Source organism: Oncorhynchus tshawytscha, linkage group LG19 (assembly GCF_018296145.1).
Source record: "Oncorhynchus tshawytscha isolate Ot180627B linkage group LG19, Otsh_v2.0, whole genome shotgun sequence".
Lineage (NCBI taxonomy): Eukaryota > Metazoa > Chordata > Actinopteri > Salmoniformes > Salmonidae > Oncorhynchus > Oncorhynchus tshawytscha.
This window is the reverse complement of record NC_056447.1, coordinates 31,443,716-31,461,161: the sequence shown is the minus strand read 5'-3', so window position 1 is coordinate 31,461,161 and position 17,446 is coordinate 31,443,716. Positions and strand designations below refer to the sequence as shown.

At 42.5% G+C, this 17,446-nt stretch overlaps 1 protein-coding gene across 2 annotated transcripts in view; it reads right to left on the bottom strand.

Moving 5' to 3' along the window:
* b4galnt3b (beta-1,4-N-acetyl-galactosaminyl transferase 3b) overlaps nt 1–15,954 on the bottom strand; it is a 40,511-nt gene extending 24,557 nt beyond the window's left edge. The window contains exons 1-3 of one of the 2 annotated variants that reach the window (XM_042301578.1): nt 15,426–15,954; nt 2,623–2,678; nt 2,417–2,488 (exon numbers count right to left, since the gene is read on the bottom strand). In XM_042301578.1, coding sequence (XP_042157512.1) covers nt 2,417–2,488; nt 2,623–2,678; nt 15,426–15,564 — 267 coding nt within the window. In that variant the 5' untranslated portion in view covers nt 15,565–15,954. Of the gene's footprint in view, nt 1–2,416; nt 2,489–2,622; nt 2,679–15,425 lie in introns of those variants that run through there. The other variant, XM_042301579.1, reaches the window with a different exon arrangement.
* Nucleotides 15,955–17,446: the final 1,492 nt, after the last annotated feature.

The following is a 17,446-nucleotide window of genomic DNA, read 5'->3' as shown; positions in this document are numbered from 1 at the left end:
ATAGCTAGCCAGCTACTTAACTGTTGCCCAAAGCTAACGTTATAAGCAGCCAGTTAGCTTCATCTGGCTAGTGATGCTCGACCGGGTTGTGTTGTGAGGCTAGTCACAATAGTGTAATTTGCAGTTTCCCTTCAAAATACATGTAAAATGGATGCAGATGGTTACAATTGGTGGATTCATGCCATATTTAGACTAGATCATGTTAAACAAGGTTGGAATCTGAAGCAATGAAATGGGATATCAATCTACTCGGTGACACCCACAGAACACAACTGTGAAGAGTTCATGCGAATATTAGCGCTGTAGTGCTTATCGTGGGACTGTGACGGTGTGAAATTACTTCCCCAGTCAGCCTATTGTGTGTATTCTTTTAGGCAGAGTTACTCTGTCCAGTGTCTGTTCTTTTGTCCATCTTAATCTTTTATTGGCAAGTCAGATATGGCTTTGTATTTGCAACTCTGCCTAGAAGGCCAGCATCCCGGATTTGCTTCTTCACTGTTTTTTATTTTACCTTTATTTAACTAGGCAAGTCAGTTAAGAACAAATTCTTATTTTCAATGACGGCCTTGGAACAGTGGGTTAACCGCCTTGTTCAGGGGCAGAGTGCCAGATTTTTACCTCGTCAGCTCGGGGATTCGATCTTGCAACCGTACAGTTAACTAGTCCAACACTATAACCAGTAGGCTGCCTGTTGTTACTGTTGACATTGAGACTGGTGTTTTGCGGGTACTATTTAATGAAGCTGCCAGTTGGGGACTTGTGAGGCGTCTGTTTCTCAAACTAGACACTTATGTACTTGTCATCTTGCTCAGTTGTGCACCGGGGCCTCCCACTCTTTCTATTCTGGTTAGAGCTGTTCTGGGAAGGGAGTAGTCCACAGCGTTGTACAAGATCTTCAGTTTCTTGGAAATTTCTCACATGGAATAGCCTTCATTTCTCAGAACAAGAATAGACCGACAAGTTTCAGAAGAAAGGTCGTTGTTTCTGTCCATTTTGAGCCTGTAATCGAACACACTAATGCTGATGCTCCAGATACTCAACTAGTCTAAAGAAGGCCAGTTTTATTGCTTCTTTAAATCAGAACAGTTTTCAACTGTGCTAACATAATTGCAAAAGGGTTCTCTAATGATCAGTTAGCCTTTTAAAATTATAAACTTGGATTAGCTAACACAACATGCCATTGGAACACAGGAGTGATGATTGCTGATAATGGGCATCTGTACGCCTAGGTCGATATTATATATTTAAAAATAAATAAATAAATATATATATATATAGGCCTTTTCCAGCTACAATAGTCATTTACAATGTCTACACTGTATTTCTGATCAATTTGTTATTTACTGGACAAAAAAAAAAGCTTTTCTTTCAAAAACAAGGACATTTCTAAGTGACCCTAAACTTTTAAATGGTAGTGTATATATGTTGCTTTTATTTTGTTTTTGTTTGTGGGACCAATACATTGGCTATGCCTAGGCTAAACGTTCAGGCACCTGAGATGTTTTATTTTAAAAAACGAAATATCCCCTGTATGTTCCGACACCACCACAATGTTTGAGAGAGGTTGGTGTTGTGGCCAGTTTTTAAAGTGAACAATAACTTTTCGGCCCATCCAGTTTACTAAAAAAAAAAACAGTGCAATTACCACATTCGGACACTTGGGAGAGGTTGAAAGGACACTTGAACGTACCCTGGATACCCCATAACATCACCACAATGTGTGAGGTTGATATGGTATAAATTGTGTTTGAGACTGAAAAAAAAAAGCATTTGGCGATTGCAAATATGTAATAGCACTGGAATTATCTAATTTACAGACATATTCCACTTTGGAGAAGTTTAGTGACACTTGGAAATGTCCCCTGACCACACCGGACAAGATACTAAAACATCTGCCCATTTCTAGGTGTTAGGTCTATCAATACCATTTTTTCATGAAATTGTTCACATGTTGTGGAAGCCATCTGATGCGTTTACAGCTCTGGGCATCAATAATTCACGTATAGCTTGTCAATGAAAGATTACTTTCTAAATAAAATGTTTAAAAAGCATATAATAAAAAAAGTTATTTTGTGTATTCTGAACTCTTCCTCAAATGTCTTTCCAAATATACCAAGTTTTGGCATGTCAGAACCAATGTATTACACATGAATAGCAGTTACTTTTGGGTATGTCTATTTATGTGTAAATCTACATTTTGCCATTACGTTAAAGTGGTGAAGCCTTTTATATAAGATTATACCAACTCAGCAAAGCAGCACACCATGATATAAAAGAAACATGAGGACTCCTACTTAGATTCTGCTCAAACACTGATTACTACTATACACTAGGGCCTAAATACACACACAAGGGGGGGGTGAGCAAGCCTGGGCAGGTTGTGGATGCTTCCTGTGATGTGAATAAGAGAGCGTACCTCTGGCCTCCAGGGCTGTGGGGTGTAGCTGGAACGCCAGGCTTCTGAATCCTCACTCGCATCACCTCCAAACTGGAAAACGCACAGATGAAGCAACTAATTATATTTTGTGATAACTGGTATGTGACAAATTCTTTCCCATACACACCCGTCTCCTACAAGCTCTTACCCTCTTCATACTATCCCTGTCTCCCCCCCATCCTTACCAATCTCTCTTGGGTAGGAATTCTCCCGAGGCTATCCTCACTAGCAAGACTGAAACCTGCACAGAGAGAGAGAGAGAGAGAGAGAGAGAGAGGGGGGGGGGGAGATTTTAGAAAGGAGAGACACACAATTCTAGGGTCTAGTTAAATGTTAAACCCATAGAATTAGAAAACAAGAATGGACATAACATTCTTATGTTGGTCAGGGAGTTGGTCAACTTTGGTTTGCCAGTGCTGTGATAAGATTGTGTAAAATAATGAATGTGAAGAATTGATCTACAGTGTAGTGCAGTCGGAAAGTATTCAGACCTGGACTTTTTCCACATTGTTACGTTACAGCCTTATTCTAAAATATATTTTTTAAATTTGTCATCACAACAAAGCAAAAACGGATTTTGAAATTTTAGCAAATGCATTACGAATCAAAAACAGAAATATATAATTTACATAAGTATTCAGATCCTTTACTCGGTACTTTGTTGAAGCACCTCCGGCAGCAGTTGCAGCCTCGAGTCTTCTTGGGTATGACACTACAAGCTTGGCACACCTGTATTTGGAGTGTTTCTCCCATTCTTCTCTGCAGATCCTTTCAAGCACTGTCAGGTTGGATGGGGAGTGTCGCTGCACAGCTATTTTCAGGTCTCCGCAGAGATTTTCGATTGAGACATTTAGAGACTTGTTCTGAATTCCCTCCTGAGTTGTCTTGGCTGTGTGCTTAGGGTCATTGTCCTGTTGGAAGGTGAACCGTTGCCCCAGTCGGAGGTCCTGAACACTCTGGAGCAGTTTTTCATCAAGGATCCCTCTGTACTTTGCTCCGTTCATCTTTGCCTCAATCCTGAATAGTGTCACAGTCCCCGCTTCTGAAAAACATCCCCACAGCATGATGCTGCCACCACCATGCTTCACCGTAGGGATGGTGCCAGGTTTCCTCCAGACGTGACGCTTGGCATTCAGGCCAGAGTTCAATCTTGGAGTCATCAGACCAGAGAATCTGGTTTCTCATGGTCAGAGTCATTAGGTGCCTTTTGGTAAATTCCAAGCTGGCTGTCATGTGCCTTTTACTGAGGAGTGGCTTCCGTCTGGCCACTCTACCATAAAGGTCTGATTTGTGGAGTGTTGCAGTGATGGTTGTCCTTCTGGAAGGTTCTCATCTCCACAGAGGAACTCTGGAGCACTTTCAGGGTGACCATCGGGTTACCACCATGACCAATGCCCTTCTCCCCCAATCGCTCAGTTTGGCCGGGCGGCCAGCTCTAGGAAGAATCTTGGTGGTTCTAAACTTCTTCCATTTAAGAATGATGGCGGCCACTGTGTTCTTGGGGACCTTCAATGCTGCAGACATTTTTGGTACCCTGATCAATGGAAACAGGATGCACCTGAGCTCAATTTCAAGTCTCATAGCAAAGGGTCTAAATAGACATTAACGAGACGTGGTGTACATATTCTTTATCCCTTTACACTTGTGTGTGTGTGTATAAGATAGTCGTTTTGGAATTGTTAGGTTAGATTACTCGTTGGTTATTACTGCATTGTTGGAACTAGAAGCACAAGCATTTCGCTACACTCGCATTAACATCTGCTAACCATGTGTATGTGACAAATAAATTTGATTTGAATACTTAAGTTTATTTGTAATAGATTTTTATATCATTCTAAACCCATTTTCACTTGGCCATTATGGGTTATTGTGTGTAGATTAGAGGATTTTTTTTATTAAATCCAAAAAGTTACAAAATGTGGAAAAAGGGGTCTGAATACTTTCCAAATGCACTGTACATGTGTTAGCTAGCCAGTTTTAGAGGAATGATTCCATATATTTTTTCAAATGAACTGCCAATATGCCAACATTCCATTCAAACTTGCTGAAATCAGTTGATAGGATTTAGACTAGTTGTAAATGCAACAAGTACTGATATTGTATCATAATAGCATTCACAGCTTCCAAGAAAACACAAGACATTTATGGTCTGTTTACATAGAGTTGAGGCCATTTAGACAGAAAATTGGTACAAAACCCGTAAAACTATTATAATTAAATGACAATATTTTAGGTTGACTGTAATTCCATTACACAATTTCTGATGCATCACATCCTTTCTATTTTCCTTCATAATTAAAAGCAGGAAATGCATAAACTGCAATTCATTCCAGAGGGGTTTGGATTTATTCCAGATGGCTATCATTTAGTACAGCAACCCTAATTTGCTACAGGGGCAAGTGCCTTGCTCAAGTGCACAAACATATCTTTCACCTTGTCGGTTCGGGTAATCGAACCAGAAACCTTTCAGTTACTGGCCCAATGCACTAACCCCTAGGCTACCTGCTGCGCCATTATGGAACTGTTAGGGATAACAGAGATCCTATTAAATTACTAGAGGTGCTATGGTTAAATCATCCGTTATCACACAACCAGCTCATAAAAAAGGAAATGACACATGCACACGAATCTAGTTAGCCACTGCCATCCGTTGAATTATCATATTCCACCGTTTGTAAAATTCATAGTAATTTGAATATAGCGCGGGGGAAATGCCCACTGTGGACAGGGTAGATATTTAAATGTAGGTGTAGAGGCATGCCGCGTTTGGAATTCCATGATCAGAACACTAAAGCTGCATGAACTGTCAATTCTAAACCCTGTTTTTGGTAAAGCCATGGATTGGGTGCATGCATTTCATGATACTTGTTTGCTACAGTCTATTCTTGTTCTGAGAAATGAAGGCTATTCCATGTGAGAAAATGCCAAGACACTGAAGATCTCATACAGCGCTGTGTACTACACCCTTCACAGAACAGCACAAACTGTCTCTAACCAGAACAGAAAGAGTGGAAGGCCCCGGTGCACAACTGAGCAAGAGGACAAGTACATTAGAATGTCTAGTTTCAGAAACAGTCTCAATGTCAATAGTGAAGCGGCGACTCCAGGGTGCTGGCCTTCTAGAGTGAGTTTTCCCCCACAAAAGGGCTTTATTACAGACAAATACTCCTCAGTTTCATCAGCTGTCCAGGTGGCTGGTCTCAGATGATTCCGAACGTGAAGAAGCCAGATGTGGAGGTCCTGGGCTGGCATGGTTGGGCGTACTGCCAAATTCTCTAAAACGACATTGGAGGCAACTTATGGTAGAGAAATGAACATTCAATTCTCACAACAGCTCTGGTGGACATTCCTGCACTCAGCATGCCAATTGCACACTCCCTCAACTTAAGACATCTGTGGTATTGTGTTGTGTGACAAAACTGCACAGTTTAGAGCGGCCTTTAATTTGTCCCCAACAAAGTTTCACCTGTGTAATGATCAAGCTGTTTAATCAGCTTCTTGATGTGCCACACGTCAGGTGGATAGATTATCTTGGCAAAAAGAAAAATGCTCACTAACAGGGATGTAAACAAATTTGTGCAAAGAATGTAAGAGAAATGCAATTTTTGTGCATATGGAACATTTCTGGGATCTTATTTCACCTCATGAAACATGGCACCAACATTTTACATGTTGCGTTTATATTTTTGTTCAGTGTAGTATCAGTTCTCTGTGTCTGACAAGTAGTATGGAGCTGCGGCTTGGGGGATATTGTTAATTCATCCGATGTAATGTATTTCCAATGAATGTGGTGATGTTTTTGCTTCCCCTGTTCAGAAATAAAAAAGTAATTTCGGTAGTTGGGCTTATGTCCCATCCTACATCCTGTTATTAACAGGTTCTCACCACTAGATGGTGGTGTTCCTTCTATTAGGTTAAACAAGTTTGAATATTCGCCACCCCCTCAATTAAAAAATAAATTATTATTTACAATGGTGGCCTTTCCCGGCCAAACAGACAACGCTGGGCCAATTGTGCGCCACCCTATGGGACCCAATCACGGCCGGGTGTGATACAGCCTGGATTTGAACCAGGGACTGTAGTGATGCCCATTTCACTGAGATGTAGTGTTTTAGAAAGCTGCGCCACTCGGGATAGTTCAAAAAAATTACATTATTGGTTTCAGCCTGGAAGCAGTCTATGGACAAGGTATGACAGCAACCCATGATTTGGTTTTGTTGGCCACTGTTTGAAACATGGGTTCTGAACCGGATCTAATCCCAAAAGTAACTTTTTACACTGAGTGAACAAAACATTAAGGATAGCTTCCTAAGATTGAGTTGCACACCCCCTTTTGCCCTCAAGATGGCGCCGGAGGAGATGGCCACCGTTTTACGGTCTCCTAACCAATTGTGCTATTATGTGGGGTTTTTCGCAATATTTGTAAAATATTTTGTACATAATGTTTCTGCAACCGTATCTTACGGCAGAAAAGAGCTTCTGGATTTCAGGAGAGCGATCACTCACCTCAGATTAGATGAAGATTTCTTCAACAGCAGCAAGCAGGACTCACACGATATTCTCCAAACACCCCACAGGGCAGACATCCCAATTATTCGCAAAAGGAAGCGACGCAGAGGACGAAGAGCCGGATGCCTCGTCCGGATCCGCAGAAGGCAACAAGGAAAGCTGCCTTTACCGTCAATATTACTCGCCAACATGCAATCATTGGACAATAAACTAGCCAAGGTACGATCATGAATATCCTACCAACGGGACATCAAAAACTGCAATATCCTATGTTTCACGGAATCGTGGCTGAATGACGACATGGATATTCAGCTAGCGGGACACACTTTGCACCGGCAGGAGATACGAGGGGGGGGCTGTGCATATTTGTAAACAACAGCTGGTGCACGAAATCTAAGGAAGTCTCTAGATTTTGCTCACCTGAATTTTAGTATAGTATTAAACTCCAGGCCACACTACTTGCCTAGAGAGAGTTCTCAGCTATACTTTTCGTGGCTGTTTATTTACCACCACAGACATATGCTGGCACTAAGACCGCACTCAGTCAGCTGTATAAGGAAATAAGCAAACAGGAAACCACTCACCCTAGTGGCCGGAGACTAATGCAGGGAAACTTAAATCAGTTCTACCAAATCTCTATCAACATGTTAAATGTGCAACCAGAGGAAAAAAATAAAATTCTAGATCACCTGTACTCCACACACAGACACGTGTACAAAGCTCTCCCTCGCCCTCCATTTGGTAAATCCAACCACAACTATCCTCCCGATTCCTGCTTACAAGCAAAAATTAAAGCAGGAAGCACCAGTGACTCGGTCTATAAAAAAAGTGGTCAGATGAAGCAGATGCTAAACTACAGGACTGTTTTGCTATCACAGACTGGAACATGTTCCGGGATTCTTCCGATGACATTGGGGAATACACCACATCAGTCACTGGCTTTATTAATAAGTGCATTGAGGACGTCGACCCCACAGTGACTGTACGTACATACCTCAACCAGAAGCTATGGATTACAGGCAACTAGCTCAGTGGGAATAAGGGTAGAGCTGACACTTTCAAGGTGCGGGACTCTAACCCGGAAGTTTACAAGACATCCCGCTATGCCCTACGACGAACCATCAAACAGGCAAAGCGTCAATACAGGGCTAAGATTGAATCATACTACACCGACTCCGACGCTCGTCGGATGTGGCAGGGCTTGCAAACTATTACAGACTACAAAGGGAAGCAGAGCCGCGAGCTGCTCAGTGACACGAGCCTACCAGACGAGCTAGATCACTTCTATGCTCACTTCGAGGCAAGCAACACTGAGGCATGCATGAGAGCATCAGCTGTTCCGGATGACTGTGTGATCACGCTCTCCATAGCCGACGTGAGTAAGACCTTTAAAAACAGGTCAACATACACAAGGCTGCGGGGCCAGACGGATTACCAGGACGTGTGCTGACCAACTGGCAGGTGTCGTCACTGACATTTTCAACATGTCCCTGATTGGGTCTGTAATACCAACACGTTTCAAGCAGACCACCATAGTCCCTGTGCCCAAGATGACTACAGACCCGTAGCACTCACATCCGTAGCCATGAAGTGCTTTGAAAGACTATTTGCGTTGTGTGCCCCCCCCAACCCCTCTTTTACGCTGCACTTTATCTATACATTCATGTACATACTACCTCAATTGGCCCGACCAACCAGTGCTCCCGCACATTGGCTAACCGGGCTATCTGCATTGTGTCCCACCACTCGCCAACCCCTCTTTTTATGCTTCTGCTATTCTGTTCATCATATATGCACAGTCACTTTAACGATACCTACATGTACATACTACCTCAATAAGCCTGACTAACAGGTGTCTGTATATAGCCTTGCTACTCTTTTTTCAAATGTCTTTCTGTTGTTTAATTTCTTTACTTCCCCACACACACCTTTTTTTTGGCACCATTGGTTAGAGCCTGTAAGTAAGAATTTCACTGTAAGGTTTACACCGGTTGTATTCGACGCACGTGACAAATAAACTTTGATTTGATTTAAGAACAGCCTCAATTCGTCAGAAAATGGACTCTACTAGGTGTCGAAATCATTCCACAAGGATGCTGGCCCATGTTAACTACAATGCTTCCCACAGTTGTATCAAGTTGACTAGATGTCCTTTGGGTGGTGGATCACACTTGATACACACGGGAAACTGTTGAGCATAAAATACCCAGCAGCGTTGCAACTCTTAACACGCTCAAACTGGTGCACCTGGCACCTACTACCACAGCACGTTCAAAGGCACTTAAATATTTTGTCTTACCCTCTGAATTGCATACATACACAATCCATGTCTCAATTGTCTCATGGCTTAAAAATCCTTCTTTAACCTGTCTCCTCCCCTTCATCTACACTGATCAAAGTGTATTTAACAAGTGACATTAGTAAGGGATCATAGCCTTCAACTGAAATCACCTGGTCAGACTGTCATTGAAAGAGCATGTAGAGCACGACACCATTCTGTATACTTCTGGCCCTTCTTTGGACACTGTTAACAACCCTCCAGGCAAGCTTCAATTCCATACAACTCTCCTTCCATGGCCTCCAATTGCTCTTAAATACAAGTAAAACTAAATGCTTGCTCTTCAACCGATCGGTGCCTGCACCTGCCCAACATCACTACTCTGGACGGCTCGGACAACTACAAATACCTAGGTGTCTGGTTAGACTGTAAACTCTCCTTCCAGACCCACATCAAACATCTCCAATCCAAAGTTAAATCTAGAATTGGCTTCCTATTTCACAACAAAGCATCCTTCACTCATGCTGCCAAACATACCCTTGTAAAACTGACCATCCTACCAATCCTCGACTTTGGCGATATCATTTACAAAACAGCCTCCAAACAGCCTCCTACTCAACAAATTGGATGCAGTCTATCACAGTGCCATCCGTTTTGTCACCAAAGCCCCATATACTACCCACCATTGCGACCTGTACGCTCATTGGCTGGCCCTCGCTTCATACTCGTCGCCAAACCCACTGGCTCCAGGTCATCTACAAGACCCTGCTAGGTAAAGTCCCCCCTTAGCTCGCTGGTCACCATTGCATCACCCACCTGTAGCACACGCTCCAGTAGGTAGGTAGGTAGATTATATATATATATATATATATCTCACAGATTACTGCACCTGTACATAGCCCATCTATAATTTAGCCCAAACTACCTCTTCCCCTACTGTATTTATTTTATTTTATTTAGCTCCTTTGCACCCCATTATCTTTTTCTACTTTGCACATTCTTCCACTTCAAATCTACCATTCCAGTGTTTTACTTGCTATATTGTATTTACTTCGCCACCATGGCCTTTTTTTTTTGTTGTCTTTACCTCCCTTAGCTCACCTCATTTGCTCACATCGTATATAGACTTGTTTCTACTGTATTATTGACTGTATGTTTGTTTCACTCCATGTGTAACTCTGTTGTTGTATGTGTCAAACTGCTTTTCTTTATCTTGGCCAGGTGACAATTATAAATGAGAACTTGTTCTCAACTTGCCTAACTGATTAAATAAAGGTGAAATAAAAATAAATGTACATGTTTTGCACACTCAGTGTATATTGTTCCTTTTTAAACCTCTGAAATCAAACGTTAACATTTAGCTCGACTTCAAATTATTTTTCACCAAATCAGTGAGGATAGAGCAGCTTACTATGGAGGGGGCAAGCTATTGTTTACATGCATTGGACAGACAAGTGTAGGGCACGAAAGACTGAAATTTTGCAGGTGGGGAGAAAGCGAGAGTGGAGGACGACGGCTGGCTTGAAGCTCAGGGCATGTTGTTATGACATGCATTATCGGAATTTGGCCGACAGAAATATACCAACAGGGGAGTGGCTTCTATTAAGGAACTTTGAATGTCTTTGAACTACTGAGAGTTGGATTAACGTTGGACAAGCTGGCTAACAAGCTGGTGTATCCCTGACCCAGATCCAACCGCTGGTTTCAAATGCTGACTTTGCAGTCTTTGTGGCACAAATCCAATGCAAGTTAATGGAACCAATATCAGCATTTTCACACTTCATGTTCAAATCATCCTGAAGTATAAAAATGTAACTTTTTAAAAAGTGTGCAGCTCAATGACGTTATTTAAAGATGATTTGGATATGAAGCGTGAAAGTGCTAAAATTAGGTACCACTGACGTGCATTGGATTTGTGCAACAAATGCAAAAAAATGTACCATCTGAAACAGTGGCCAGGTAAACAAAACCAAAGCATGGGTGGCTGTCATACCCTGTAAACAGTCTATGGACAAGGTAAGTAAACAATTTACCTAATAGCAGGAACAGCACCATCTAGTAGTCAGAACCTGGTAATATCAGGATGTAGGTGTGTGTGTGGGGGGGGGCAACACTTTACATGTCACAGCTCTATATTTTGTTTGAGTGTACATCGAGTCATCTTAAATGTCCAGCATTTCTCTCACTTAGACAAAAAATTTGCAAAAGTTAAACAAATACCGGGATGAATTGGACCAACTTATTGTTGCACGACAAGTGGAAGTTCAGAATGGCTGTCAGTCAAAACTCTAACAGCACTGTGAAGTACAGAGCCAGAGCTTTGAGGTCATGTATAGCATGTTACTGTACAGCCATTATGTTCCAATTTAGGCACTTAAGAGTCCAAATCTGCATTTATCAACCCTTATACAGGTATGAGTGTAAAGGGTAAGCACACACACACACTCCTCGCTTCCAAATACAACCCTCTATGGCTGATGTTCCAATAAGGGTTGTCTGCTCGAGAGCTCAAGAGAGCTCAAGCCTAGGAATCAGGTCTGGGAATGAACACCAGCCTTCTGGACACAAACCAGGCACGTACAAAAAAAACCCACAAAATTAGGCTACCCTGTGTGTACAGTGGGGCAAAAAAGTATTTAGTCAGCCACCAATTGTGCAAGTTCTCACACTTAAAAAGACGAGGCCTGTAATTTTCATCATAGGTACACTTCAACTATGACAGACAATATGAGAAGAAAAAAATACAGAAAATCACATTGTAGGATTTTTAATGAATTTATTTGCAAATTATGGTGGAAAATAAGTATTTGGTCACATACAAACAAGATTTCTGGCACTCCAAACTCCACTATGGCCAAGACCAAAGAGCTGTCAAAGGACACCAGAAACAAAATTGTAGCCCTGCATTGTGAAGAGCCTTGATGCTTGTTCTATACATTAACATGCATCGCTTACGTTACTTATGTTTCTAAAAAAAATTCAGCATCTTTTCATATCAGCAATAAATTAAGGTTAAATTACTATACACCTTTTTATGGCTGTGTGGGAACACTAACCATATATCTCCATGTTACATCGCTTGTTTACGGAAGACGTAGACAGCCACCTGTGCTATTTAGCTATATAACGTGCACCGGACACCTGTGTGTAAGCCATAACTGGGGAGGAAGTGTAGTCAATCCACTTGAGGCACACAGCTTGTGGATCCGTGCAAAACTTCTACAGTAATTGTCTTTTTTATTTGATTTCTCGCTGATATCAAAGATATCTGCAAATGTTTCAAAAACCGGTTTAAACAATGAATATAGACTTTTCTAAATGTTAAAACACAGCGTGGGAATTGTAGTTCACATGGAGCCAAATGTGGGTGACTAACTGCTGAAAACCCAACACATGGAGTAGGGTTTTCGAGAGCTACTCTCCACCCGTGTGATAATGACAGACTTCCAGAGCACCAGTACTCTCTCTCCCTACCTCAACCCCCTCCTATAATATCCTCCTCCTTTCCCTCTTCCCATGATTGTATGTCTCTCTCGCTCTCCTCTCCCTAGGTGTATGGGCACATAAACCAACATCCGATATACAACATTTGTCCCATCACTATACAGACACACATACTCAGAGGGTGATGTCCCACCTCCCCATTGTGAGGAGGCTCAGGAATGCACTGTGTGTACCTTCTAAGGCAGCTCCTTTATGAGGCTTGGTGTATCGCTGTCCCTTAGTGATGGAGATACAGTTTAAGTCAGAAGTTTAATACACTTAAGTTGGAGTCATTAAAAGTTGTTTTTCAACCACTCCACAAATTTCTTGTTAACAAACCATAGTTTTGGCAAGTCGGTTAGGACATCTACTTTGTGCATGACAAGTAATTTTTTCCAACAATTGTTTACAGACAGCTTATTTCACTGTATCACAATTCCAGTGGGTCAGAAGTTTACATAACCTAAGTTGACAGTGCCCTTAAACAGCTTGGGAAATTCCAGAAAATTATGTCATGGCTTTAGAAGCTTCTGATGGGCTAATTGACATAATTTGAGTCAATTGGAGGTGTACCTGTGGATGTATTTCAAGGCCGACCTTCAAACTCAGTGCCTCTGATTGACATGTGAAAATCAAAAGAAAATCAGCCAAGACATCAGAAAAATAATTTTGTAGATCTCCACAAGTCTGGTTCATCCTTGCGAGCAATTTCCAAACGCCTGAAGGTACCACGTTCATCTGTACAAACAATAGTACGCAAGTATAAACACCATGGGCCTACGCAGCCGTCATACCGCTCAGGAAGGAGACGCGTTCTGTCTCCTAGAGATGAACGTACTTTGATTTGCACTTTTCGCACCAATCCCAGAAAAACAGTAAAGGACCTTGTGAAGATACTTTTGTACCCGTTTCCTCCAGTATCTATATCCACAGTAAAACGAGTCCTATATCAACATAACCTGAAAGGCCGCTCCAAAACTGCCATGAAAAAGCCAGACTACGGTTTGCAACTGCACATGGGGACAAAGATCATACTTTTTGAAGAAATGTCCTCTGGTCTGATGAAACATATAACTGTCGTTTGTCCATAATGACCATTATGTTTGGAGGAGGCTTGCAAGCCAAAGTTAATCATTGCAACCGTGAAGTACGGGGGTGGCAGCATCATGTTGTGGGGGTGCTTTGCTGCAGGATGGACTGGTGAAATTCACAAAATAGATGGCATCATGAGGAGGAAAATGATGTGGCTATTATTGAAGCAACATCTCAAGACATCAGCCAGGAAGTTAAAGCTTGGTTGCAAATGGGTCTTCCAAATGGACAATGACCCCAAGCATACTTCCAAAGTTGTGGCAAAATGGCTTAAGGACAACAAAGTCAAGATATTGGAGTGGCCTTCACAAAGCCGTAGCCCCAATCCTATAAAAATATGGGCAGAACTTAAAAAGCATGTGCAAGGAGGCCTACAAACCTGACTCAGTTTCACCAGCTCTGTCAGGAGGAATGGGCCAAAATGCACCCAAATTATTGGGGGAAGCTTGTGGAAGGTTACCCGAAACATTTGACCCAAGTTAAACAATTTAAAGGCAATGCTACCAAATACTAATTGAGTGTATGTAAACTTCTGACCCACTGGGAATGTGATGAAAGAAATAAAAGCTGAAATAAATCACTCTCTCCTATTATTCTGACATTTCACATTCTTAAAATAAAGTGGTGACCCTAACTGATCTAAGACAGGGCAATTTACTAGGATTAAAAGTCAGGGACTGTGAACTGAATTGAAATGTATTTGGCTAAATTGTATGTAAACATCCAACTTCAACTGTATGTCTCTATGTCCAGAAGGAGGTGTATTATTCATTTTCTCTCCTTTACAAATGCACACACACCTCTTGAACCAGAACTGGAAGGAGTGTGCGTTTGAGGGTGTGTGAGAGAGGGGGGGATGGGGTTAGGAGGGCCATCTTTACAGGAGTGTGTTTGTATTGACAGCAGCGTTCCAAAGCTCTGCCCCCTCCAGCCCCAGGTATGAGGCTACCACTGCTACAAACACATTTGTGTACTAGTGATAGCAGGTACAAGGGCAAATGGAAAGAAGCGCCACTCAACAAAGACCAACATGTACACACACGTCCCACATACTGTGTCTGGACACTTGTATGGTTGTGTTTGCATGTCATATTTCCAGTATTGATGTTTCAACAACTTCATCACAGTGTGTGCAGTGTTGTTGTAGTTATGTTGAATGGTTGACTCTGACTGCACTACACTATTATCAGCATTCAGAACTAAGGGAAAAGGGAACTCCCAGATGAGTTGTCTAGTTGTGTAGGCAGTGTGTGTGAGATCACCTGCAGAGTATGGGACAGTCCTGTAACTCTCATGTCAGCAGCCCCATCAGCCACACCTTACATTTTTCTAAAGTTGGCTAGAAAGTTCTTAGTCCTTACAACACAGGATTTGAAAAAGTTGTTGACTACAGTGGAGAGTAAGTGTTTATTTTCCACCTTGCAGAATAGGCCCACCATTCAATGACACTATGGAATGTACCATTGATAAAATACCCTAGAATTGGTGAAAAACTATCAAGTTAACTCATTTGGCAATACAGTTGATTAACCACACACACACACACACACACACACACACACACACACACACACACTTGATCATCATAGTAATGGTTCAGAAAGCTATCCATGATAGCCTACTCACGGCTCTTGGTGCTCCTCCACGCCTTAGTAGCAACAAACTCGTGGTAGACAGCAAAAGCTCCCAACATCAGCAGAACTAAGAACAGCATATGTTTCCCACTCCGTCTCAGTTTCTTCAGCGGGAAGAAAGACTTGACCATGTTGACTGATCTCTCTGCTGCTTGTTCCCGGGGACCCAGTCAGTGAATTTGGCGGCTTTGTTCGTTCGGCAAAGTTGGACCAGGCTGACCGCCCGTCAGTCTCTCAACCCCGTTCGCGATACACGGACGGCGACCCCAACACTCCCACCTCCCGATGGTGGCGAGGTGACTTATTTCATCCCGTAAATAACCCGGTAGGCTCCGGCTTTGAGTTTGCTTTGACTCGAGCGCTATGTTGAATTTACCCCTGTTAATCGAGTCGAGACTGGCTGTTGGGTTGGTTGACTACTACAAAGCTACATATCGAACTAAACAAAAAATCATAGCAACCCCGCACTGTTTACTGTGCCCTTCTCGCTTCACTGCGCAAACAGAACAAGCACATAAGCACCCGCTCAGAGAGATTTATGGGTGGGGTTACGTGGCCACGCCCGCGTCGTATCGCAGCCAGTGGCCCAGGTTGTAGGATTCGAAGAGATGGGATGCAGCTTTTGTAACCATAACTCTTTTCCTAACCTTAACATAATTCTTCTAACCTGCTACGAAAAGTAAAATCAGGTAGAAATCTGGGAGAGGCTATACGGACACGCTTGGTGCCCAAATTGATGACGTGTGTCGCGCAGCTGAGAGTTGAGACGAATGGATTAGGTTGAGTCAGTTGTCCTAAACCATTCCCAGCGAGCTAATTTACGCTGGCAACAATAGCATGGCGCTAGTTAAAACTTGTCAAATAAAGTAAAATGTATTTCGATGGGCGAGGTAGAAATAACTTGTAGTATTGGTCACCTTCTGGAAGTCACCTTGACATGACATGCTAATTAGCTAATGTATCAACAAGTGTTGTATCCATGTGTAGCCAGCAGATCCGACCCACTTCTTTACAGCTGCACTAGGGTCGGACAATTTAACTGTGTAGATTAAGGCAATGGGGAGCTTGGAAAATGTAACGACCCTGGGTTTATAAACGCGGAAATCGACTGCCTCACGAGCATGCTTTTGCGGCACAGTCAATAGCGCGCCGGACCTCGAGGTCGAGGGTTCGAGACCTGCTCCCTGCTGTTTCATTACATTGGTGTCAGAAGTGATCGGACCTTGCATCCAAGACAGTGCGTGTGCTTGGCCGGTGAGCGCGTTCCTGTAAGACGTAGAGTCGCAAACTAGCGCGACGACACGTTCTTTGAAAGGAGTAGAGTAGTGTAATGCTTTTGCGGCACAGTCGACAGCGCGCCGGACCTCGGGCTAAAAGGTCGAGGGTTCGAGACCTGCTCCCTGGTGTTTCATTACAATATTAAACGGTATTGTTTAAAGTGGCTAGTGATACATTACATCAAGATGGCAAAATGCAGTAGATGGTATAGCGTACGGTATATACATATGAGATGAGTAATGTAGGGTATGAGAACATTATATAAAGTGGCATTGTTTAAAGTGGCTAGTGATACATTTAATTACATCAAGATGGCAAGATGCAGTAGATGGTATACCGTACAGTATATACATATGAGATGAGTAATGTAGGGTAAGTAAACATTAGAGCCCAGGCCTGGTGGGCCCATGAGGAAGTCCATGATCCAGTTGCAGAGGTAGGTGTTTAGTCCCAGGGTCCTTGGTGTAGTGATGAGCTTTGTGGGCACTATTGTGAATGCTGAGCTGAAGTCAATAAACAAAATTCTCACATAGTTATTCCTTTGGTCCAGATGGGAAAGGGCAGTGTGGAGTGCAATTGAGATTGCTTCATCTGTGGATCTGTTGGGACGGTGTGCGACTTGGAGTGGGTCTAGGGTTTCTGGGATGATGGTGTTGATGTGATCCATGACCAGCCTTTCAAAGCACTTCATGGCTACTGACGTGAATGCTACACGGCGGTAGTCATTTAGGCAGG